Raw genomic sequence first — 25,434 nt, 5'->3', positions numbered from 1 at the left:
AAAATAAAAAATTTAAAATTAAAAAAATTGTTTTATGAAAAAAATAAAAAAATAAAAAATATTAATTTCCGTAGCTAAACATATAAAAAATAAAAAATAATTATTTTATTAAAAATAAAAAATAAAAAATAGAAATTATTTTATTGAGATTGTAAACATTATGCCTTCAAAACCAACAAATTTTTAATTATCAATTAGAATTGATATTGAACAATTTCTATTTTATTTAAGATATAATTGACTTACAAATTGCAAACATAACAACAATGGTTTTTGAATATAGCAATAAGAAAATTGGTTCTAAAATAAAGATGATCTTACTTTGAAATGATCAACTCTAAGCAATAGAGTTCTCGGAGTAAAATAATTTCTCAGTAATCATTGCAACAACATATCAAGAACTATTAATCAGACTATTATATTTAAATTAATATATAATTTGTGAACCAAGGCAAGGTGATTGTATCAGCTTACATTGACATTGGTAAACCAAAAAGGCAAAGAAAAAAAAATAAGATAATAATAAAAAAAGGATCCCTTTTCTTCTATACATCCAAGCAGAAATTTAAATATTAATTGGATACTATCTCCTAGCGTAAATAATAACCAATGGAGAAGTATAGGCTTACTTGAAGTAGGAATTGTCCAAAATTAGTGGATTGGTGGTCCATGGTCCCTCAAATCTCCTTGTGACACCTTCCATGTTGAATAGGGCAGACCAAGCCAAGAACATGGTTCACCATCAGAACAATTGTAACAAAACCATAACACCAGCCCTTGGCCGTGAACCTCCTTTGAAGTATAGGCTTACTTGAAGTAGGAATTGTCCAAAATTAATGGATTGGTGGTCCACGGTCCCTTAAATCTCCTTGTGACACCTTCTCTATTGAATAGGGCAAACCAAGCCAAGAACATGGTCCACCATCAGAACAATTGTAACAAGACCATAACACCAGCCCTTGGCCATGAACCTCCTTTGATTTTTTTTTTTATTTACTCATTATGAAAGATTTCCATACCACGAATAGACTTTGTAAGCGATATTTTAGAAACAAACATGAGGAGCTGTAATCAAATTTACCAGGGTATGACCACCAGACAAGAAAAATAATATCTTTATCACTGAGACCCATGTGTCCAAATACAACTCTCAGATGGTTAGTGTAATACCCGAGAACGTTGGGTTATATAAGAAATAGTATCTTACTAGAAAAATCGAATTTGAGGAAAATAGGTATTAGAATAGTCGAGAAATTGACCGAATCGACTGCATGGAGCACCCTGGAGCCGAGATGCCTAAATAAAATGATATGGAAGTGTCGAGTAATTTGAGATATCATTTATGGTATCGAAAGAATTTGGGTCGGGAATAGTTTTCAGTACAGCTAAAAATACAGCTTCGGGATAGGCTGTAAAATCGAATTATTGTAGGGGGCCTCCGAAAAGACAATGAAACCCTGAGGGTATTCATATTTGGGGTGTAAAATAACCCTTCAGTGGTTTCAGTAAGAAACTAATGGATTTGGGGCTAAAACAAATATTCGGGCCAAAGTGCAGTTTACTGAATTCGTCGGAGGGAGGTCGAGATGGCGAGTTTTTGGAATCTTTCGAGAAGGAATGAAAGTTTTTATGACTTGAGGGACTCAATGGAAATATTGGAAAGTTCATGGGCTTTGTGAAAATGGGCCAAGGCATAAGAGACAAAATTAGGTGGGCAAAAGTGCAATATTTGAAACTTGAAGCTAGGAACCTTCCTGCCATGGCCGAGAGACCAATTCTGGTCACCGACCAGCGCCTACCCACCATGGGGAATGGAGCCAAATGGGTCGGGGATGCCTTTGGGTCGGGTTTGGGTCGATAATTGGGCACGTGGTGGTTGGATTTGGAAGATTTCCGACTAAGTTTTCGGTCGGATCTTGGAAGCTCTGCAAGTCATCATCATGGTCGGTTTTAGCAGCAAATAGGTTGATCCAAGGGAAGTAGAAGCCTCAGAGGGGTCGGGTTAGCAAGCCTTGAGCGTTTGGAGGCTCGGGAACACCTATAAATAGCAATAGCCAAATGCCTTTGGAAAATTAATTTTGTAGATCTGCAAATTCGAGAATAAATTGGGAGAATCAGATAAGGGGCTTTTGTTGCTCATGTCCTAAGCATCATTTCTGTGCAATTTGAGCCATTTTTATTGAGAGATGAGTGAGATCCAAAGCCTCGTCGGAAAAATAAATTTTGTCGGAAAAACGAGCTTGAGCAGTCAGAAAATGGCTCTGTTTGTGGGATTTTTTTTCTTTTATCCGATAGAGGGCGAAAAGAGGAAGCCATAGGTTCAAATAGGGGGTCAATCAGAGGTTGGATGAAGAAGATATGGGCCAAAAACCAGAGCATCGCGTTGCTATCCAGCGAGCTGAGGAAGAAGACGATCGGCGCGTGGGACATGCGCCAGCTGGGCCCCGCGACTGAAGGCGCGTGAGAAACTTCGAGCGAAGCATGAGGGCTCATCCAAGCTCTAAAAATTGTGAAATAAATTTCAAAATTCCTCTAAAATCGAGATCTAGATCTTGTAGAAAAATATTTTGATTTGGAGTTTTCGGTGTCTCGATTCTAACATCAAAGAGCCTCATTTTGCGTGAAAATGCAACATCGGGTAAGTCCAGTATTTTTCTCTTGATGTTAATAGGTTATTATGATTTTTTGTGAATAAAGATTGGAGAAAATAGCTTGAGAGATATTTATTTGGATTTTTAGAGGCAAAAATAAGAGAAAAATAGAAAACAATATGGAAATTATGAGAAAAATAGGTTTTTGATTATTATATGTTGATTAGGGTGCCTTGAGGATTAAAGTTATGTGATTTGTGCAAATTTTGAGTTTGACACGAAAATCGAGGTTGGGCACGCAAACTGAGGTAGTGTGCATTTTTCAAGGTATCCTGCATTTTGTCAAAGGTGAGAATTTCTATCTGCATAAAACTTGGTTTTGATTTGTGAGAGTTCTAAACCCCAAACATGTTTATTCAAAGTGGTTCTTCTCTTATAAACTCGATTTGATCCATGCAAATGTTTTGTTGCGTGTGAATGGTTTTAACCTGTGATGATTGTTTTCATTCGGGTATATCCCGACATGTTTTATGCATGTGCATTGAATTTTGTGCGATAAATTGTGTACATGAAATGTTGTTTATGCATTGAGTTATGTTTTTGTGGCATTGGCATGTTTTTATGGGATGTTAACCTAGGATGTTATCCGGATAGTGTAGCTGTGAGTCCACAAGTGTGTTTGTCAAATAGGGGTATCTCGAGCTGTGTGCTGGGATGACCGCTTCGGTTTTTATGCCGAGCTTGGTAGCGAGAGAAGTTACATTAGGGTGACGGGTTGTACATATGGGATGGGATGTCAACTTATGATGTGGCACTTGAAGTGACAGTACTAAGGAAGCATGCCAAGGAAAAATACCCAGTTTGTCGACTTGGGCTGAGAGTGGACACCACCCACGTGAATCGACAAATGGCGGGGTTGAGAGTGGACACCAACCCTGACCAGCAGTATGGCGGGGTTGCGAGTAGGTAGGGCCCCATGAGGCCTTTGCGCGGTAGTATTGTTTCCGACGTGGACGTGGATTCCCAAGATTAGTGTTGATCATCATTTGGCCAGGATTTGTGTTGACTTGTGCTCCATAAGCTTCTGAGTGGGAACGTAATAATGACGGGGTGGTTCCCGGGTTCATGCATTGACGTTGCTCCCTCTTAAGCCAGGACTGTGTTGTGCCAATGTGTCGATGTTGTTGTGTTGTCTTTAGAGAGATTGCATTTTCCCCTGTTAGGGTTAAGTGCTGTGTGGGATTCTCTTGGGCCGGGTTTTGTCATGATTTTATGTTGTTTCATATCTTGCATACATTCATGAAAATGTTTTTGAATTCTCACTTAGATGATTCAGCATCTAATTTTTGGACTTTTGTCCTTGGAATATTCAACGTTCTAGGTGAAGGTAACAGTGCAAAAGGGAAAGGAATTGCTGAGGATTGACGACAACTTGTAGGCGTATCATAGCATGTATTTTGGATTATATGCTTTCCATTATGATGATGTCATGTTAGACGATGATAAAGTTTTGGATATTATATATGAGATGATTTTAGATTATGTACTACATCAGGTTTCGATCTAGCTTCCGTATTTGTTTTGTGTAAAGATATTACCTGTCTTAGCTTGATATTTCTAAGCTTGATATGCTGAGAAGGTAATCGAGATTATCGGGGAAATTTCGGATTTAAAGTGTTATGTAATGGATGTGTATGTTTAGGAAAGTTCTAGCTAAGGAAAGATTTGGTATTTAAGTGTGTCCCTTTGTGACTCACCTCTCTTTCCTGGGAACTTACTTGGTGTACTATTCATATACAGACGCTGTGTTTGTGAAAAAGATATATATCCTCGAAATCCATGATGATGTTTTCTGCATTTATAATGCCCATTGATTAGAGCGGGGTGTTACAGTTAGCACCTGAACATAGGATGAAAAAATTTAGAAACCAACCAATCATTTGTTATGCTTGCATCCATGGGATATTAAATGCCAGGTGAACTGAACTAACCTTTTTTCCCATCGGGCAAGCGGCTTTCTAGAGGCGATTCAGATTTGTCCTGAGATCAATGTCAATATAACAATTCAAAATAGACACTTGACGTAGCAGATGTTTTATTTGAGATTTAGGACGAGAAAACACCTAAAATCTAAAAGGGGGGAAACGTGTGCTATACTTAGTTATGTAGGTTACTTCAAACAAACTGGACTTACGGCTCTGGTACGATTTTTCGTACCCACAACATTGCAGAACACATATCAAGCTTTCAGTAAAATACACTATAGTGGTGGTGACATACGGCTTTATGTTTTTTTACTATTTAGGGATTCAAATGCCTAAGAAAATATATTGTTGCCTCTTCTACATCAGAGCATTGCAATTTTTATGGTTTGCTCAGTGTTATAATTATCGAAAATTACAATGCCCTACCAAATCTCTAATTGCACATTTAATTCCTACACATTTCAGAAGTTCTTATCAATCAGAAAAATCACAAAGTCTATTCAAAAGCATTAGAAATTCATTGGATCCAGCATTAGAAGTTCTTATCACCAGAAGATTGATCAGATTGTAAAAATGTTGATGAAATTGCAAGTAAGATTATTATTGCATAGTCCATACCGATAAGAAAAATACCAATAACCACGAAATATAAGAAAATGACGAATACATATAACCGCACAGTCATTCATTCAAGCAAAAACCGTACTGAACATTAAAATGCCTAACTCGTATAAATATATATATATATATACACACACACACACATAGAATACACCTACAAGATGGTTGAATACATATACACACACATACAGAATACATATACACACATACAGAATACATATACACACATAGAATATATATATATATATACATATATACCTTTGAGGCAGTCAACGTGGATTTGGCAGTGGAAAAGACGGAGGCGAAGCTTGATCGAGTTGGAGGCGGCTGTGGCGGCGAACGGAGGTGGAAGCAGCAACGACGACAGTGGCGGGGCTGGAGCGGCAGTGGCAGAAGCAGCAACGACGAACGAGGCTGGAGAGGCAGCGACGGTAGCAGGGCTGGAGTGGCGACGGCAGGGTTGGAGCGGCGACGACAACGTGAGTGGCGATGGCGAGGTTGGAGTGACGATGGCTTTGGGACACAAAGGGATGCGAGCGATTTAGGGATTTGGGGGGGGGGGTTCTTTTTGGGGATTTGGGGGGATGTGATTTGGCTATAGGAAATAGGCGGGGAGATTCCCGCCTTTTATTTTGTTTTAATATATAGATTTGAATAATTTAAAAAAATTAAAATTAAAATTTTATTTAGTGGTAGAAATAATTTTCCATCGCAATTAGCGATAGATTTTATAATCCGTCGCTAAATAAAATTTTAATTGTAATTTTTTTTTAAATTATTCAAATCTAGCGACGGAAAATAATGCCCGTCGCTAAATTTAGTGACGGATTATGAATTTCGTCGCTAAAAATTTAATTTTTTTTTATTTTTAATATTTTTTTTATACATTAGCAATAGAATATTATTCCATCACTAATTTGCATCGCTAATCTGTCGCTAATTCTACGAAATTATTTTTTCAAAATCTGTTGCAATTCCATCGCAAAATGGCAATGGAAATTTTCGTCCCTAAATCTCGAATATCTTGTAATGTATATTGAAGTAGATGAAAGTGAAGATGTTTTTTTTCCTAAGTTGACACCAATTCAAACCCTTGTCAACTATAGTGATTACAAGAAACATTGGATCATTGATTATGGTTTCTCATATCATGTGATTTACAATGATTTACTATTTTGGAGGCCATCACAACATAATGGAGAATCAGCAGTTGTTGTAACTGATAACTCATTTGGTAGTAAAAAACAACATTCTAAAGATTGGTGTTGATAATAATGCAAAGGATGGCACTGGCAGTGTCATGCTAAATGATATCTATCATGTTCCCAAGTTTGAAGAAAAATTTAGTTTCAGTTTCTCAAATTACTAATTTTGGAAAATATATTTTGTCTGGGTCAAATAATGTGATACTTGATAATGTGAGAAATGTGGTATAGTTGATGTTGTTCTTGTTGGTGAGAAGAAGCATTCTTTGTTCTTGATGCCAACAAGTGAGGCTTATGTGAATAAGACAAGCTAAACTAACAATCCAGCAATTTGACATGTTTTGTTGTGCTATTTAGGCTACCAAATGTTGCTACAAATCTCCTCAAAGAAGTTATTGGATGGGATCATATTTCTGAAGAATGTATATGAAAATAGCCAAATTGGAATTGGATCGAGATTGAATAAAAACTGAAATGAAACCAAATTGCTTGATTTAGTTTTTTCCTATTCAGGTTCTTAAAAAATAGAGCCTTTTTTTCTTTTTTATATCAAAATTTAGACAAAAAACTTTGTTAGGTAAATGACTCAAAATTGAGTCTATTAAAATTAGTATTAGCCGTTGGAGACTACAACTCCAGCAGTTATCTCCTAAACTACTAACGCCTAATTGTAACTACCCTTGACATTGGAACTAACAGTTCGCGTCTATAAATAAGAACAAAACGGGCAAAAGAGGGGCTAAGAAAGCTGTCGTGTATCAATGTTCTCAAAAGTGTATAGCATTGGAATTGAGAGACAAAAGAGAGCTGTGAGTGCTTTTTGGTTGGGGCATTTCAAGCTTGTACTCGGTGAGTTCTTGAGAGATACAGAGAGATTTTCTTGTTCATTTGTATTCTGTAATTCACCCGGTTGTTCTATTGGATTGACTAGGGGAATCATGTTGTAGGATTCCATTTACGGAATTTGAACACGTAAAACCAGCGTTCTTATTATGCGTGCATGTTTCTTTTCTTTATTGTACTTTTTATCTTCTTGCTTTTGTATTCTCTGTGTTCAATGAGCTATTGGATGACAAAGACTCCACACGTGGTATCATAGCTGGTTAAAGGCTTCAAGATTCAAAGGGGTTCACGTACAAAGTTTCAAAGTGAAATCAAGAATAGAAAGGAGACAGGCTCTTTGAGAATGGAGATCGAGAAATTTGATGGTCGCATGACTTCAACACGTGGTGGAAGAAGGTGAGAGCCATTCTTGTCTAACAGAAATTAATGCGCCATAGCCTTGAATGGAGAAAAAGATCTTCTCGCGACCATGACCTTGGGCCAGACCTTTCATGAGGCTCATGAAGCGGTTGCCTTTAAGACCTATGAAAATTTGACTATTTAAGGCCCATAAATTGAAAATCTCCCTCTTTGTAAGAGCCCACTGCCTAGACCCAGCCGCCCACCCCCTCCCCCTCTACAAAGCTTTGCCTCTGCCCTTCTCCCTCTCTCGCTTTCGCTGACTTACTCGTTGCCCTGCCTCTCTCGCTCCGTCACTCCCTTCGTTGCCCTTGCCCTCGTTGCTCCATCGGTTTCGTTGCTCCATTGCTTGTTGCCTCTCTCTCCTCTCGCTACTTCTTTGCTCTTCGCCCTCGCTCTCTTGCCTCTAGTTGCTCTGCTTGGTTGCTCGCCCTCGTGGTCGGTGGCTCGCTGTCCATCGCTCACTGGCTCTCACTCACTCCGTCAAAGTTTCTCAGTCTCGGTGGCTCGCCCTCGGGAGCCCATTTTTACATTTTGCCTTGGGTCCCAAAATCTCAAATATGATAATACTGCCATGACCCCTCAAGAAAAGCAAGTCACACTCAAGATTGCCTATAGTCTATTGATCCTAAACTTGGCTGACAACGTCCTTCACCAAATTGATAAGGAGGACATTGCAGCAAAGGTTTGGCTTAAACTTGAATCTCTTTACATGACTAAGACATTGTCAAATAAAAAATCTACTTAAAAGAACAGCTTTTTGGTTTCAAATGGATCCCTCAAAATCTTTAGAAGAAACCTAGATGACTTTAAAGTAATCACAATAGGCTTAGCCAATATAGATGAGAAGATATCGGATGAAAACCAAGCCATCATTCTCTTAAACTCACTGAATAGCCAATGAACACACAGGGTTGAGATCGTGGTTCAAGTTTATGTGCGGTGTAGTGACGCAACCAAGGGTAGCAGAGACACCCATCGACGCGAAGGTCTTGATAATTAGGCATGTAACCAAAGAGTTTGTGGAGCAGGGGTGGGAACACGATTCATGAGATATGTGGAAGTTAGAAAAGCTGAGAACTAGTGATTAAGAGACATGTTGGCATGATGGAGAAACGCCAAGCCAGTATTAACAATGAGACGATGACGGTGCTCATCAGTGCCTACTAGCTTAGGGAGTAGGGAGGGGATTTAAGATGCTGTATACCATGCTGATTAAGTAGAGGAGTGAGGCTTTGAAATTCACCACCACCATCAGAGTAGAGGGTTTTTATTTTTGTGTGAAAGAAATTTTCTACTACTAATTTGAATTTTGCAAAAATAGTGGAAACCTCCGATTTTTTCTTCAGCAAATAAAGTCAGGTATACTTGGTGAAGTAGTCTACAAAAATGACATAGTACTTAAAGATGTCAAAGGATTGGATAGGGGCTGGACCCCATACATCTGTGTACACAACTTCAAGAGGTTTATCACATGAAAGTGAGGAGGTACCAAACGGTAACTTGTGACTCTTATTACAAAGGCATGAATTACAGGAACCGAGACTAGAATCTGAATGAGGTAATGAAGTACTGGAGACAAGATGTTTGAGAATCCAGGAAAAGGGATGTCCGAGGCGGAGATGCCACTGCTGCATGCATGGATGATTTGAAAATCCTTGAGCTTAATTTATTGGTGGTAATGGAAGAGGGCCACTAGTAGACATGCCCATTATTCAGTCCTTGTGCCAGCGATGCTCCCGTCCTCAAGTTCTTCACAACAAAACAATGAGGGGAAAATTCAATGGAGGTGTTATTTTGGTTATAAAATTGTGACACAGATAACAAGTTTTTGGAAATTTGGGGAGCACATAAAACATTATTTAGCTGAAAAATGGTTTGGGGAGTAACAAGCTGAGTGAAACCAGTGTTGAGTGATAGGGATAGAATTACCATAACCAATGACAATATCATCATTACCACCATAGTTGGAGTGTAATGAAATTAAGATTCTGAAGATCATATGTAATGTGGTGGGAAGCACCAGAGTCAACGACCCAATTAGTGGTTGGAGCAGCCCCCGGATTGGACTGTGTAAAATTAACCTGGGGAGTGGGGGTGTGAAGTGAGACTTGCAGGTTTTAGCACCATGTCCCAGTTTGTCACATAACTGGAAAACAATCCGTGGCCTTGTATTTTGAGTTTGGTTCCAGGACTGACTGCTTGGTTGAGAATTGTTGGAGGCACGTCCTTCATATGGTGTTGACCTGTTATTAGAGTGGCCAATACGATTGTTGGACTGATATGACATACCTCCTTTAGGGTTGCCATGGACGTTCCTATCTCGATTATTGGATTGGTGGCTGTGTTGAGTGTACTGTGCTGTGATGGGCTACCATTGTGCTCGGTAACACTCTTTTTGGATGTGATTTCATGATCAGCAAGCTTGTCATGGAGTTCCTCAAAGGAGATGAGTGTCACGAGCTCTAATGGCAGCTTCAAGGTGGAGGAACTCAGGACCAAGACCTTGGAGAGTAGAGTGGATTAACTCGGCGTCAGATAGTGGTAAACCTGCAAGGGTTAGAGTCTCAAAAATGCTCTTAACTATCAGCATGTAGCCAGCAATGCTTCTATTTTCAGTGCTGGTGTTGGCAAGAATCTCACAAAGTCCCATGATACGGGTGTGGGACTTGCTGGCATAGGTCTTCTCCAACCTAGATCATGCCTCCGCTGCAATTGTTTCAGGCGTAATTAAGGGAACAATTGTCTCAGTAACGGAAGCAAGGATAGCGTGGTGGAGCAAGCTGTGCTGGCGCTTCCACAAGCGATGAGCAGGATTGGGGTTGTTTCCAACAGTTGGAGGAGGACACGGATTAATGCCATCAACATAGCTGTCAAGGTCGTAACCGTATAGTACGGATTGAAGTTGAGTCCTCCAAGAGGGATAGTTGAGGCTAGTGAGCTTAAGTGGGAGTTGAGTAGCGACATTGATGGCAATGACTTGGGAGGGTTGTTGGGTGATGGGGATGGTGGTTTCAGCTGGGGTGGGTGTTTGTAGTGGAGTAGGGACCCTCGGCCATGGTTTAGGAAGAAACAAAAGATGAGGATGGTCCTGTTTTGTACAAGATAGCTCTGATACCATAAAGAGGTTTGCAGAACTCTGCTGGAAAGATAATCTTATATTAATCCCATAGATATTTATATATGAGTTACAAAGGGATAGAATCTATAAAATAGGAAAAGATATACACGACTCTATCTAAACAGAAAATAAGCTCTATCTAAAACAGAAAAAAAATATACAAAATCCTATCTAAAACAGAAGTAAAGATAACTTGGTATTTGAATAGAGGTTGAGGAAGTTGGAGACGTTGAGACTTTCATGCTATTAATTTGTATCTTATACAATAATGTGAATGATATATTATATAATATATCATTTATATTATACAAAACTTCCTTTAAACATCATAAATTTTTTCAAAATAAATGGTGACAGTAAATAATGAGACAGTACCGCACAAAGTTGAAATCTTATAAGTAGCTAGCAAGGGAATTAATAATAAAGCTGAAGCATGTGAAGACAGGACCCACGCGTCAGCGTTTTTCTCTCCTACTTTGTTGAAAATGGGGGCATCCCCAACTTGGCCTCTGCTCTGCTCCTTTCTAACCTTAACAAGATAAAGGTGCTTCCTCTCCTGTCCTGTGGCTGTGAGATTATATAGATATATAGATAGATAGATAGATGCCTGCCAATATCCATCACATCAACTTCTCCTCTCTCACTCTCAACACTTGACTCCATCTGTCTCTTATTTCATTAATTTTCTCTCAAGGAAAAACCCTTTATAGTATATATATGTATATATAAAATAACTTATGATAAAAAAAATTAATACAATCATCCGTCTAAATTTTGTAATTCGAAGTTTTGTATACTAAGAACGTTGCTTGTATTTTATCCACTTAATGGATTTTGTTAGGAAGGTTTGAAAGATGTGCGTGATTATGATATCATAAGAATCACGAAGTCTTGAATTAGTTAAATTAAATAAAATATAATATTATTTTTATTTCTATTTTTTATAAGGTGATCGATCTCGTATGTTTTTAAATATTTGTTATCTTATTATTTTAGAATAAGAATTGTAATTCTTTTAAATTATACCATTGTCTTCAAATAATTTTCATGTCAAGTAAGGATGGTTTCTAAAGACAGATTGAGGTGACTCATTTTGTTGGAGGGTGAAATCTCTCCTCCTTTGTTCTTTTTTAACATTTTTGTCCTATATTCAACCTTCTTTGTTCTCTTTTAACATTTTTGTCCTTTTTATTCATCAGGGGCTCTTGACAGATGAATTGACTTGTTTTATCGATAAAAAAATATCAATATTCTTTTAAATCAACACAAGCAGAATTAATCATTTGTTAATTTAGCTGCTTTTGCAACCCTAATAAACCCAATGGCTCTTAGAGCTTCTTCCTAAAGATGATTGTTCTGGCACATCCAAAATGCTTCATACCCGTTAGGTATCTGCGAGTTTGTGTGTGTGAGTGAGTGAGTGTGAGTGAGTGAGTGAGAGAGAGAGAGAGAGAGAGAGAGAGAGAGAGAGAGAGCTAATCTTTTGCATGATAATTAATGGCATCAAGGGCTAATTAATAAACTGCCCCATATATATAAGTATATTTAGCTAAGAAAAACATGGAATTTATCGCCAAGGCTTCATTTTCCTCTCCTTCCTAGAGAGCTAGCTAGCTAGGCAACCTCTTGATTCTTCTCCACAAGTCTCACTCCTTCTGCAGATCTAAGCACATTGGCCTGCTTGTACACGCAGAATTAAAACCCCATGTAAACAATAACTCCATTAATTAACCCATCATTTTGGCTGCATTAACAATTAATTTTTATTAATTAATATGGAAGCTATGATCTAGCTAGAGCCTAGCTAGAAGCCTAGAGCAGGGATCATCTCACCTGATCATCAGTGATTTCGACTGCAAAGCCATCGACAATGACCAAAGATGAAGTCTTCTTGTAAGTTCCAGGAGCCAAGGTTGTGGCCAGTAACTCATCGTGCTTCCTGCTCAAGTAGAGATCCAGCTCATTTGCCCCTCTCTTGGTTCTGATTATCAAGGCTCAAAGCTTCAACATCAATATGTTCATGGATGCATTAATTTATTCATCAGGCAAGAAGAAAATACACACACACCACACACACACACACACAGTGTGAATGATGATGATCATACGATAATGATGGAGAAATGAATTAAAGTGACCTGTTAGATCGAAGACGCTCATATTCGGCATCGTAGTTCATAAAGACGAAGTACAACTCAGTCTTCTTGCTCCCCATTTACACACACCCTCTCTCTCCCTCTCTCTCTCTCTCTCTCTGCTGCTCGTTCAGGAAGCCTATGCAATGAGTTATAGGGCAAGCTATTTATAGATGAAAGTTGCAAATGCCAACAATCATCATGTCATTTTCGAATTATTACATTCTCCTTTTTTTTTTTTTTGGAAAAAATATAGTTTAAATATGTTATAGCAATATATTTATTTATTTCTTATTATCATTGGTTAAAGTGAGCAATGAGCAGCCACTGATAGCGGGAGAACCATATAAATTTTGGGTAGTCAATGTGACCCGTAAATCACTAATGCCTTGCACAAAATTCTTAATTTATAATATAACACATACACACACATATTTATATATATATATATATGTGATGAAAAATTATGAAAAATCACTCCCGTTTTAGATAGTATTTGTTAATTAAGATATAAATCGAAAAAAATAAAATATGAAAAATTATTATTTCTAATATATTTGTTAAACTTATACGATGACTACTAAAAAAGAAGTCACGTAATTTTTTATCTGATATTTTTTAAATATGCTTATCTCTCTTTTCAAGATAAACATATTTTAGACCATACAAATAAAAAAAATGAAGTATATATTTTCTAATACATTTCGAAAAAATTAACAAATAGTTTAATAAAAAAATTTGAAATACTTCTCATCCTTATCTTGATCATTCCATCTTTTGGTCCGAAAATTATTCTAAACTTATTTTGATACAATTTCATCTTACTCATTTCAACAACTACCTTTATTGAGAACTCATTTGTGTGCCAAAATTATTTAGGGGACTTGTTGGTACTTTAATTTTCTTATAGGTGATTTTACTATATTGACCCCAACTTCATATATTAATTTTCTTTTTTTTTTTAACCATTGTACTAATAAGACAAAAAAGGTTGTTGGGAATTGAAAAAAAACCGAGATATATTAGACTAAATATATAATTTTAGGTAGATGCAAATAATTAACTTTTTGACAAGAAACTGCAAATTTTTTCTTGACCTCAATTCAAATATTTTTTTCGTAATAATTTTTGGTAAGACATATTCCGAGCATCATAAAAAAAATTAAATAAAAAATAAAATATTTTAATCTAAATTACCAATTGAGATGATACATTCTTTGCAGCATAAAATATATAAAAGATGTAGGAGAAATGGTTGAAATATTTTTACCTTACTATAAATTGTGTCATTGGAAAGGAGTTCAAAATTATGGAAGTGTATAATCTTAGTCTATTATTTATGATATTTATATTTATTTTTTAGTATGTTACATGTCACATTAATATAAATTATTAAAAATGTAATAAACAAATGTTCCAATAACATTTAATATAGATGAATGGAAAGTCCAATGACAATTAAAACTATACAATAAATGCCTCAGATTGCGTTCCTGATTGGTCGTCAGACCATTAAGCAATTGAGTTGACTATTCTGCATTCATACACAATATCGACTTAATTAAAAGTCTTCTATTTGCATATAATAATAGCATTAAAATGGTACTTTGTTACACTAAGTCTAGGGAGCTATATATATATATTATGATTTTGGTGTCCGATCTTCACTTAAATAATTATGATGAAAGTGGTCTTCTCTCTTAATTTGCTTTTTGAATAAATTTAAACTTCGTCACAATTTATACACACTCAAAATAAATTTTTGAAAAACAACGATTCTCCTTATAGACCCCATTTTTACGTCATGCGAATGGAACTTCTGGAGGGACGACAGGGTGCACTATAATCCTACCTCCACATGAACGATTTACATTTAAGTTTAATTTTACTGATGCCTTACAACTAATATTGTCTTTTATTAATAATTCTCTCTTTCCAAACATTATAAGAATTCGTGCTTCTAATGCTCTTGTTATCTTTCTTGTATTTTATTATTGTGCTATACCCGTAAAGGCTAAATGTGCTATATTTTAATATCGAACTCAAACCAACAGAGGCTTAAAAAAATTAACTCTACATTTGTTCTCTTCTTAACAAAATTAAAAATAAATACAAAAAACCTCGTACTCTTTAAGTGTTTGTTTATTTGCAAAAAAAACCCTCCAATCTTGCAAGGTATTTAGGCCTTTGATAGATCTTTCTGTTGAGTTCGGAGACAATTTTTTTATAAGGTAATATGGTTAGTCATTAAATGATATAAAAAATTTAAATTCATATATAGTCTCATATGTAACATAGAATGTTAGTCATTATTTAAATCACTTTTAATAGTTTATTTTATTTTTTATAATATCAAATATCTGGACCTTTAACCTAACTAATTTTCATAGCCCAAGTAAATCGTCTTGTCCACATGAACTAGATAAACCTCAATAATAACCAGAGCTGTACAATAGCTAGAAAAGAGGCACTTAATGCTTGCAAACCCTATCACACTATCACATCTACTACATGTGGTACATAAAGTTACACCACTCCACCATGCATCATAACAAACAAACATGACTTTTCTCTCGAGCACATGTCAAATAATTGGCTTATAATAAGTTAAAATTCGTACCAATAAGTCATAATTTCTATTACTTGTCTTGTACAATGAGATAAAATCTTTACTTGTATTTTGTCTATTCTATCAAAATTAAAGACACGAACAACGAGAGTGCGTAAAAACGACAATTCCAAACCAACATGAGTTTTTAAGAATTTAGCTAAAAGATACATTTCATGTGCTCCAAAGAGGACTCGAACTTAAATCAAATATTCTAAAATTATGGCAAAGACCAACTTAAATAATTCAAAAAGTTATTTTAAAGTAGTTGTTTGAATGCCATTGTTGGGTGAGTTGAGGGAGTGTGATTTTGTTCACCCCCTTTAATGGGGGTGAACATCACCCTCATGCAAGTGTGAGAGTGAAAAAATAACGAAACGACAATTATCTCATTATATATCGTTTCGTTATTTTTTTCACCTTCACAAAAAATATGAGGGTGATGTTCACCCCGTCAGAGGGGTGAACAAAATTGCACTCGGGTTGAGGCACCACTCATTAGAAGACAAAGAACCAATAGATGTGCTCTTTATATTCATCCCACGTGATGTGGTCAATCGTCAACCGGCCAAAAGATGAAAAACACATTGATGTGCCGGCAACTTTGACTTTTCTTTTCTATTTTGATTTTAAGAGTTTAGAGACTTGTTTGGTGGTCCTTGAAACTCATTTGAATTGTCAAATTTTTTAATTGATTTAACAAATGTTAAAAGTTAAATATTAAATTGTAACGAATTATTTAAATTATAATAAATTTGAGAAAGTTACTAAATTTGGTGGTGTCCGAAATTCAAATAAGGTGTTAGAATTTAATTGATTTAATAAATATTCAAAACCAAAAAATATTAAATATTAATTACTAATGTTGTGTCCAAGAAAATTGGTTGAAGTCAAAGATAAGGCTAGGAGGGAGAAGGTTGAGGACGGAAGCTTAGGAAACCCTATCCACAAAATAATTCCTAAGAGATTCTCCTGGAGGCCAGTTTTGTGTGCCCCTTGGGAGGCCCCATCCAGAGTCTCCAAGAGGCTCTCTCGAGTGCTCTTGGATCCAAAAATATTTTAACCCACATTTGATATCTTTGTTTGAAAATCTAGAATAAATAATTTGAAAGAAAGAAATGTAAATACTCTTTCAATTATTATCTTTAACTTCTATAAATAAGTGATTTCTCCAATCAATATACGACCATAAGTCTACTCAAATTATATTTCTTTTGCTTTTATATATTTTTTCATAGTGACTAACTTAAACATTGAAGGCCCCGTGTGAAAGACATCCCGTGTTCGTGATTATTTTCTTTTTTATAGGTTTCTAAGAGATTAAAAACTCACTCTCTTGTAATTATAAATTTATTATTATATCTCGACAATGATAACGATGAAATAATAAAAATTACTTTAAAAAAATTGTAAATTTGAGAACTCACCATTAGAGATGGCAAAATGGGTTTGGCCCGACGGGCTGGCCCGGCACCGGGCTAGGGCCAGCATTTTGCTGGCCCATTTAAGGCCGAGCCGATTTGGCCCGGCCCACTTAGGCCCGGCAGGGCCAAATGGTGGCAGGCCGGGCTGGCCCGCTTGGCCCGCTAATCGGCCACACAACCCTTCCCCCCAAACAGCCCTCGCCCTCACCCTCTATCTCGCCCTCGCTCACCAGTCGCCGCCCTCTGTCTCGCCCTCGCCTTCTGTCACCCTCGCGCTCACCCTCGTCTCGCCCTCGCCCTCACCCTCGTCTCGCCCTCGCCTTCGCCCTTGTCTCGCCCTCGCCCGCGCCCCTCACCCTCGCCCTCGCTCGCCCTCTGTCTCGCCCGCGCCTCCTCGCCGTCGCTCGCCCTCTATCTCGCCCTCTGTCTCGCCCTTGCCCTCACCCTCGTCTTGCCCTTGCCCTCGCTCGCCCGCGCCCCTCGCTCTTAGTCTCCGGGCGAGCTGGGCTGGCCCGTTTAGCCCGCGGGCCCGTGTAGGGTCGGGCTAGGGCCAGCAATCTGCTAGCCCGTTTTTAAGAGGGCCGATTTGGCCCGGTCCGGCCCGTTTGCCATCTCTACTCACCATCCCCAAACTTTGTCCAGCCACCCAAAATATATCAGTCAACTTATTCAGACGATTGCTAGATTTTATTGTGATTTTTTATTTTTTTTAATATCAATTATATGAAGAATACTTTTGTGATAAATTTTAATTATTTTATTTTCTTCCATAGCAAAAACCAACTTTAGTAAATATATAAAAATATTTTTTCTAACTAGACCAAAAAGATTAAAAGTTATCAATATATTTTTTTATTTTAACACTCTTAGAGTTATTTACAAGTCTACATCCACGGATGTAGTGTGTTACACACATATTTTTGTTTACATGATTGAGCATATCTCGCATACGTTCATGGTAGTACATTAAGAAAGTTCTTGAAGATTTGTCAAACACAATTCTTCACCAATAATCCCACTCTTTTATCCCCTAAACTTGAGTTTAGGATTGGCGTGATCGATTGAGGATGGATTGGTCAAACTTCTCAGTACATGCTAGAAATTCCAATTGATTCTTTAGGTCGCTACTTCCCTCATTTCAGTGACTCGAGCATTTATGGAACTCGTATAAAGTGTTCGAGTCCTTTCCTCAAGGCTTCTGGGATGAGAAAAGTGAATTAGCCCTGTGAGTCTCATATCAAAGAGTATGATAGTGAGGGATTCTGAGAAAGGTGTGAAAGTTTGGAACCTTGCCTTGACGATTGCATTAATCTTCCGAGCCTTTACTTTGAGTAAGCCAAGATGGATTTTGATTAGCCTCTCTCTATCGCCTCTTTCCTCTTCACTTGAGGAGCTACTCTTTTCAAGTATCTTCACTTACACTATGAACTTGTTGGCACGTAGCAAGAGGTCGACCAATGATATGGGCTGGTTGGTTGCCAAAGATTCCTTCAGAGGGATGAAAGTAGTCCCCTACATGAGTGCTGAGATTGCCATGTCAACATGTATTTTATGGACCTCCAAAATAGCATTGTTGAATCAATCTAGATATTGCTTCAATGTTTTGTTTCACTCCTAGCAAATGTTGAGTAGATAAAAGGGATCTCTCCTTCTAAAATGCTCTTGCCCACACTGATAATGTACAATAGTAGACCAAGTACAGCTCATTGTAGCATCATCCCGTTGAGAAAGCGTAAGGGATCCTAATTGTTACTTGCGGTAAATGGAATTTCGCCTTTCAGAGCAAGTAGGAAATTCTGTAGGCTCATATTTTAAATGAGCACTAACTTTACCAAGTTGGCATTGAATTGACGTTCCCTCTTGGTGGTCTTTGTTTTGGGTATAAACAATCTATTCCTACTTCAGAATTTCCTCAATGATCTCCCTGACTTGGGACCTTAGAGTGATCTATGAGGCACAATCTTGTCTATGTGATGCACGATATTGTCCCTTTGGGGCACCCTCTTCTAGGTCCACAACCCTCCATACTTTTCTTTGCTTGGTCGTGTATCTATCTTCAGATGGAATCAAGCGAGAAAATGGCCCTTGGCAGAGTTATAGGACTACCTGTCTTTCCATGAGGCCAAGTGTCAAATTGAGGAAGGTAACTCAATAGTAGAAAAAAGATCTTGTAATAAGCTTGGCATGTCCTCAAGCACCTTTGAATTTTCTTTATGTCTCATTTTCAACTCCTTATAACTCATTTTGAGCTTTTCATATTTTGCTAGAAAAGACATCTACTTTTCGGGTTTCAAGGGCTAACTGGGGGGAGGGGGGGGTTCTTTAACTCGAGCGCACTTTGCATTCGTCATTGATTTAATGTTTTGCTCATAACCTACAAACAACTCCAAATTGTTGATTTTGGACTACAACAAGTAACATTTGTTTATTTTGGGGGAGCTCAACAAGAAATCGATAGGGCCAAGCAAATGATGCAAGGCCTATGGAACATAGCCGCAAGAGTGTTTGATTCGCTCTCTAGGAGAACAAGAAAATATCCCCTAAGAAGTGTCACCAAAGGAATGGTCTGCTAGACAGAAAGCAATTAAAAGGCATGTAGGAATTTCTCTATGCAAGCCCTTCGATGTTTAAGTTAGATAGTGTTATAGTGAAGTCTAGAATACACTATGTAGTATGGATACAATATGCAATTGGTGTGGAAAAATGGTGTAGCAAGTTGTCTTAAAGAATAAGGCTTTTCCAAAACAAATTGAGTGGAAAAGTCGTTCAGTTCACCTGAAAAGTCTAGAAGTAGAAAATTATCCTTGAACACAAAGTGCCAAAGGGTATTTATGTGCATCGGTATGCAACTAGGACATATGACAAGCATGTGCAATGGATGAGTGACTCCTCAGATTACGGCCCTATGATTCTCTTGGGGTTAAGCTCAAAGAAACCTTGGTGAAAATCCTTCCCCCTCGGGGGAATGGTCCCTTGAAGGAAGGAGACTCGAAGAAGGGCATGCCACGTTGTGTAGAATAACATGAGGTAAAGTGATGTGACAAAATGGTGATTTCCTTAAAAACTTATCCATAAAGACTGTTCGTCCGAGTATACATGTGGAACAAGTCTTCGAGGCTAATTCAGGATAAGGCTTCTCCCAAGAATGATTGCCTTTCCCTCCAAGAAGCCTCCCAAAGACTTGTTTGGGGGAACTGCCCTAGGGGTAGGTTACAAGTGTAATTTATAGAAAATAATAAATAAGTCAAATATTTCTAATTTTGGATTCGAATTTTGGACATGAAATTCGAGCAAACTAGATCAAATTGAGTCAAACTCAATATTAGGCTTCATAAATAACATAAAGATGGAGTTGTATGACCCAATGTTACTAGAAATATGGATTAAAAGTTATTTAAGCTTAAAATTAGTTAAAATACATAACGAGTGAATCGAGTAACCTACCTCCAACCTATGTAAAATTCGATCAAGATCAAATTGAGACAAATTAAAAAATAGGTCCCAAAATGAACATAATCGAAAGCACTGTGATGATCTCAGGTTTCAATATCAATGGTTGGAATGAAAATAATTGAGTTCGAAAAATTATAAAAAAATAAATTATGAGAATTAATGAACAGTTTAAAATATGACTTTTAGACTCAAATTTCAAGCAAATGAGTATGAAATCAGCTGAACGATTTGATGGGCCTTATAGAGGAAGGAGAGAAAAATGTTACTTTTAGTATTTATTTTTTGTAGAATTATTATCCAAATTCCAAAAACATTCATGTCAAATCACTAAGAACAAAATAAACAATAAACGAAAGTTTACCTGTATCAATTGTGATGATTGATCAAAAGGAGTCTTTTGATCTTCCAATTGATTCGTAGTTTCTTAGAATTTCTCTGTTGATGGGGATGTAGAGAGATAAAACTACTTAATCAATTGGGGACCATAACCCCTTTATATAGTAGCTAACAACTTCTAATATTTCCAAATCGGCCCCTCATCAATTTAGAAATATAACTTCTGTCTCTACACATTAATTCCATGATAGTTTAGTACCCAATAGCCCAAAAATAAACTTTATAGATCACTTTTAATTGACTAAATCTTAAGATAGCATTACACATTTCAAAATACATTTGTGGCCCTATATATTGAATAATTTATTTTCAACAATCTCCCACTGGGCCACATATGTAACCTTACAAATGTGCACAAGCTTATGAGCTCCAAAATTTTTCCTATCACTATTAAGGGTATTTCCAAATAATCTTGTCCATTAATTATACTGATATAGGATCAAAGTGATCTTCGTCACATTTAGCGTGACTAAATTCATCAATGGTCACGTATACCAATACAACCAAACTACATAGATCAATCATGGATATGTAGCATGAAAATTACATGTGATGTGATCCAAACATGTCTATTTCCAACTGGTCCTACCTTATTCTTTAGTGAGATCAATACTGAATATAATATATCAGAGTGAAATGAACCGAATACTTTATTTCTGTATAGAAAATATTCAAATACAAGAATGTCTTTATAAACAAACATAAAACAATGAGAATACAAACTCCCACTAAAACATGATATCCTCACACAATACAACACCCATATGAACAGTGTGCTCATGAAAGATCTTAGGTGGTAATCCTTTGGTAAGCGGATTCGCAATCATGGAGTTTGTCCTAATGTGTTCTATGGAAATCTGTTCACTCTGCACTCTTTCCTTCACAACTAGCAACTTTATGTCAATATGCTTAGACTTAGATGAGCTCTTACTGTTATTGGAATACAGAACTGCTGATTTATTATTATAATATAACTTAAGTGGTCTTTCTATACCATCCAAAATGCGTAGCCTAGTGACAAAATTTCGCAGCCATATTCCATGGTTGGATGCCTCATAACACGCCATGAATTCTGCTTCCATGGTGGAAGATGCTATGAGTGTTTGCTTGGCACTCCTCCAAGAAATGGCTCCTCCAGCTAGTAGATAAATGTAGCCTGAAGTGGAGCTTCTACTGTCTTGGCATCCGGCAAAATCAGAGTCGGAATACCCTATGATCTCCAATTGATCCGATCTCCTATATGTGAGCATGTAATCTTTTGTTCTCTGCAAGTATCTCATAACCTGTTTTGCTGCTTTCCAATGATCCATGCCAGGGTTGTTTAAATATCTGCCTAACATGCCAACAATGAATGCTATATCCGGACGTGTACAAACTTGAGCATACATTAGACTCCCGACAGCTGACGCATAGGGAATCTTTTGCATCTCCTTAACTTCAAGTTGATTCTTAGGGCACCGACTAAGATTAAATTTGTCTCTCTTAGCGACTGGGGTGTCACCTGGCTTACAATTCTGTATGCCAAATCTTTTAATCACCTTATTGATATAGCTCTTTTGTGGTAATCCAAGAATATACCGAGAACGATCTCAGTGTATCTGAATCCTTAATATAAAAGAGGCATCACCAAGATCTTTCATCTCAAAATTTTTTGATAGATATCTCTTGGTTTCATGCAACAAGCATATATCATTAGTGGCAAGCAATATGTCATCAACATACACAACCAGGAAAATATGTTTACTCCCATTGACTTTTTGATACACATAATCATCCATAGCATTAACCTCAAAACCAAATGAGATAATGACTTGATGAAATTTGTGGTACCATTGACGGGAAGCTTGTTTGAGCCCATAGATGGATTTCTTTAATTTGCAAACCATATTCTTTGGGTCTCCTGACACAAAGTTTTCTAGTTGCACCATATAGATCGTTTCATCAATGTCGCCATTGAGAAACGCAGTCTTAACATCCATTTGATGTAACTCAAGATCAAAATGTGTAACAAGTGCCATAATAGTCCTAAAAGAGTCTTTCGTAGAAACCGAAGAAAAAGTCTCTTTGTAGTCAATGCCTTCCTTTTGGGTAAAGCCTTTAGCTACAAGACGAGCTTTATATCTTTTCACATTACCTTTCGAATCCCTCTTGGTTTTAAATATCCATTTACAACCAATGGGTTTCGCACCTACTGGTAATGGGACAAGATCCCAAACTTTATTGTCTTGCATTGACTTGTACTCCTCATTCATGGCATCAATCCACTTTTGAGAGTTAGAATCTTACAAGGCTTTATGGACATTAATTGGATCATCATCCACCATTCCAATATCTTCCTCACGTTCTTGAAGAAATACTATATAATCGTCTAGGATAGCACTTCTTCTTTCTTTAGTGGATCTCCTTAGTTCATGAGGTTGTTGAGTTTGTTCTTCAGGAATAATTACTTCATTCTAAATGGGAAGTTGTTCAACATTGCTTTCTTGATCAATGACAAGTATAGAAGCTTGTACATTATCAAAAATAATAGTAGGAAACGAAACTGATTCCTCCTCAAAGGTAATGTCTCTAACCTTATTTCTCCCCCCAAACTCAATATCCTCAAAAAATGTTGCAGTTCCCGTTTCAAAAATTGACTTAAGTATGGGATCATAAAATTTGTAGCCCCTAGATCGCTCAGAATAACCAATAAAGTAATTGCTCACTATTTTGGAGTCCAATTTCTTTTCATGTGGCCTATAAGGCCTTGCCTTAGCTGGACATCCCCAAATGTGAAAATGCTTTAAATTAGGCTTTTTGCCTATCCAAAGCTCATAAGGTGTTTTGACAACTACTTTAGTTGGAACTCTATTTAGAATATAAGCTGCAGTCTTTAGTGCTTCTCCCCAGAATAATTTTGGTAAGGTAAAATGACTAATCATACTCCTCACCATATCCTTAAGAGTTCTGTTTCGTCTTTCAGCTACACCATTCATGCTAGGAGATCCTGGCATAGTGTATTGTGGGACGATTCCACATTCATCTAGGAATTTAGCAAATGATCCTGGACGTTGTTCGCTTGAATCGTCATATCTGCCATAGTACTCACCACCACGATCAGACCTGACGATTTTAATCATTTTGTTGAGTTGATTCTCAACTTCAGCTTTAAAAGCTTTGAACACGTCCAAAGACTGAGATTTCTCATGAATGAGATATAGGTACCCATAACGTGAGTAATCGTCTATATATGAATGAGATAAAATATTGTTGACCATTCCAAGAAGTCGTAGGGAATGGTCCATTGAAAGTGCTCACTTGGAAAACACCTTTAAAGATAAGGGAAAGAAAAGAAAAGAAAAGAAAAAAAAAAGAAATGAAGCTGCTCCTACGGGTCCAGCACAGAAGAAACAATAGCAAGACAATAAGAGTTGTTTCTTTTGCAATAAGCCTGGACATGTGAAGAAAGATTATGCCAAATATCATGCTTGGCGTGCAAAGAAAGGTACAATTCTTACTTTGGTCTGTTCTGAGGTTAATTTAGCTTCAGTACCTAGAAACATATGGTGGTTAGATTCTGGTGCTACTACTCACAAAAGTATTTCTATGCAGGGTTGCCCAAGCTACCGAAAGCCAACTGATGGTGAAAGATACATTTTTGTTGGTGATGGCAAATCAGTGGAAGCTGATGTAATAGGAACTTTTAGGTTATTATTAGCAATTGGTTATTATTTGGATTTGAAAGACACTTTTGTTGTACCGTCTTTTAGATGGAATTTGGTTTCTGTTTCTTTATTGGACAAATCTGGATATTATTGTTCTTTTGGAAACAATCAGTTTAGTCTTCCATTACATTCAAATGTTATTGGTACTAGTTCATTATGTGCATATGATAACCTATATTTGCTTGATACTATTGCGTCATGTTATGAAACCTTGCATGTGGAATCTCGGGGTACTAAACGCAAATTAAACAAAGAAAATTCAGCGTCATTATGGCACAAGCGATTAGGTCATATCTCAAAAGCTAGAATTGGGAAACTTGTGTCTAATGGCATTTTGGATTCCCTCGACTTCACAGATTTTGATATCTACATTGATTGCATCAAGGGAAAATAGACCAAAACTAAGAGATTAGGTGCCAACAAAACTTCAGACGTCTTAGAATTGATTCATACAGATATTTGTGGATCATTCCCTACGGCTTCTTGGAATGGGCGGCCACTGGCCGCTGCTTTCATGACTTTAATGCAGAGGCCATTTGGCCGCTGCCATCTTGATGCCGTGGCCACTGGCCACGACTTTGATTTTCTTGTTGCCGCGGCCAGATGGCTGCGACTGTTCCTTATCGGCGTAGTCTTTTACTGTGCCGCAACCAAATGTAAAAACTTTATTTTAAAAATTGAATCCATGAAAAAACTCAAATACCATAACGTGAAAAGTAAATCATGGATAAAAACAATACGATTCTTAATGATTTAACATGAAACTGCTTTGATACCACTTGTAGAATTATTATCCAAATTCGAAGAACATTCATGTCAAATTACTAAAAACAAAATAAACAATAAACGGAAGTGTACCTGTATCCATTGTGATAATTGATCAAAACAGGTTTTTTGATCTTCTAATTGATTCGTAATTTCTTAGAATTTCTCTGTTGATGGGGATGTA

General features: G+C 37.0%; 2 protein-coding genes across 4 annotated transcripts; both read right to left on the bottom strand.

Annotated features, from left to right (window-relative positions):
* Positions 1–9,084: 9,084 nt before the first annotated feature.
* LOC127812651 (subtilisin-like protease SBT2.6) lies at positions 9,085–13,033 on the bottom strand. Of its 3 annotated transcripts, none has more exons than XM_052353138.1 (3): positions 12,904–13,033; positions 12,599–12,746; positions 9,085–9,396 (listed from the first exon to the last, which is right to left on the bottom strand). In XM_052353138.1, the coding sequence occupies exons 1-3, from the start codon at positions 12,978–12,980 to the stop codon at positions 9,340–9,342; spliced, it is 282 nt and encodes a 93-aa protein (XP_052209098.1). In that variant the 5' UTR covers positions 12,981–13,033; the 3' UTR covers positions 9,085–9,339. The 3 variants fall into 3 exon arrangements, with proteins under 3 accessions (XP_052209098.1, XP_052209099.1, XP_052209097.1); XM_052353139.1 differs by lacking the exon at positions 9,085–9,396 and adding an exon at positions 11,130–12,509; XM_052353137.1 differs by lacking the exon at positions 9,085–9,396 and adding an exon at positions 11,130–12,442.
* Positions 13,034–21,509: 8,476 nt separating this feature from the next.
* On the bottom strand, positions 21,510–22,208 carry LOC127813461 (secreted RxLR effector protein 161-like). The gene has a single exon (XM_052354421.1). The coding sequence runs from the start codon at positions 22,206–22,208 to the stop codon at positions 21,510–21,512; it is 699 nt and encodes a 232-aa protein (XP_052210381.1).
* Between the last annotated feature and the right edge of the window lie 3,226 nt (positions 22,209–25,434).

This window comes from Diospyros lotus, chromosome 11 (assembly GCF_014633365.1).
Source record: "Diospyros lotus cultivar Yz01 chromosome 11, ASM1463336v1, whole genome shotgun sequence".
Classification (NCBI taxonomy): domain Eukaryota; kingdom Viridiplantae; phylum Streptophyta; class Magnoliopsida; order Ericales; family Ebenaceae; genus Diospyros; species Diospyros lotus.
This window is presented reverse-complemented; position numbering and strand designations above follow the sequence as displayed.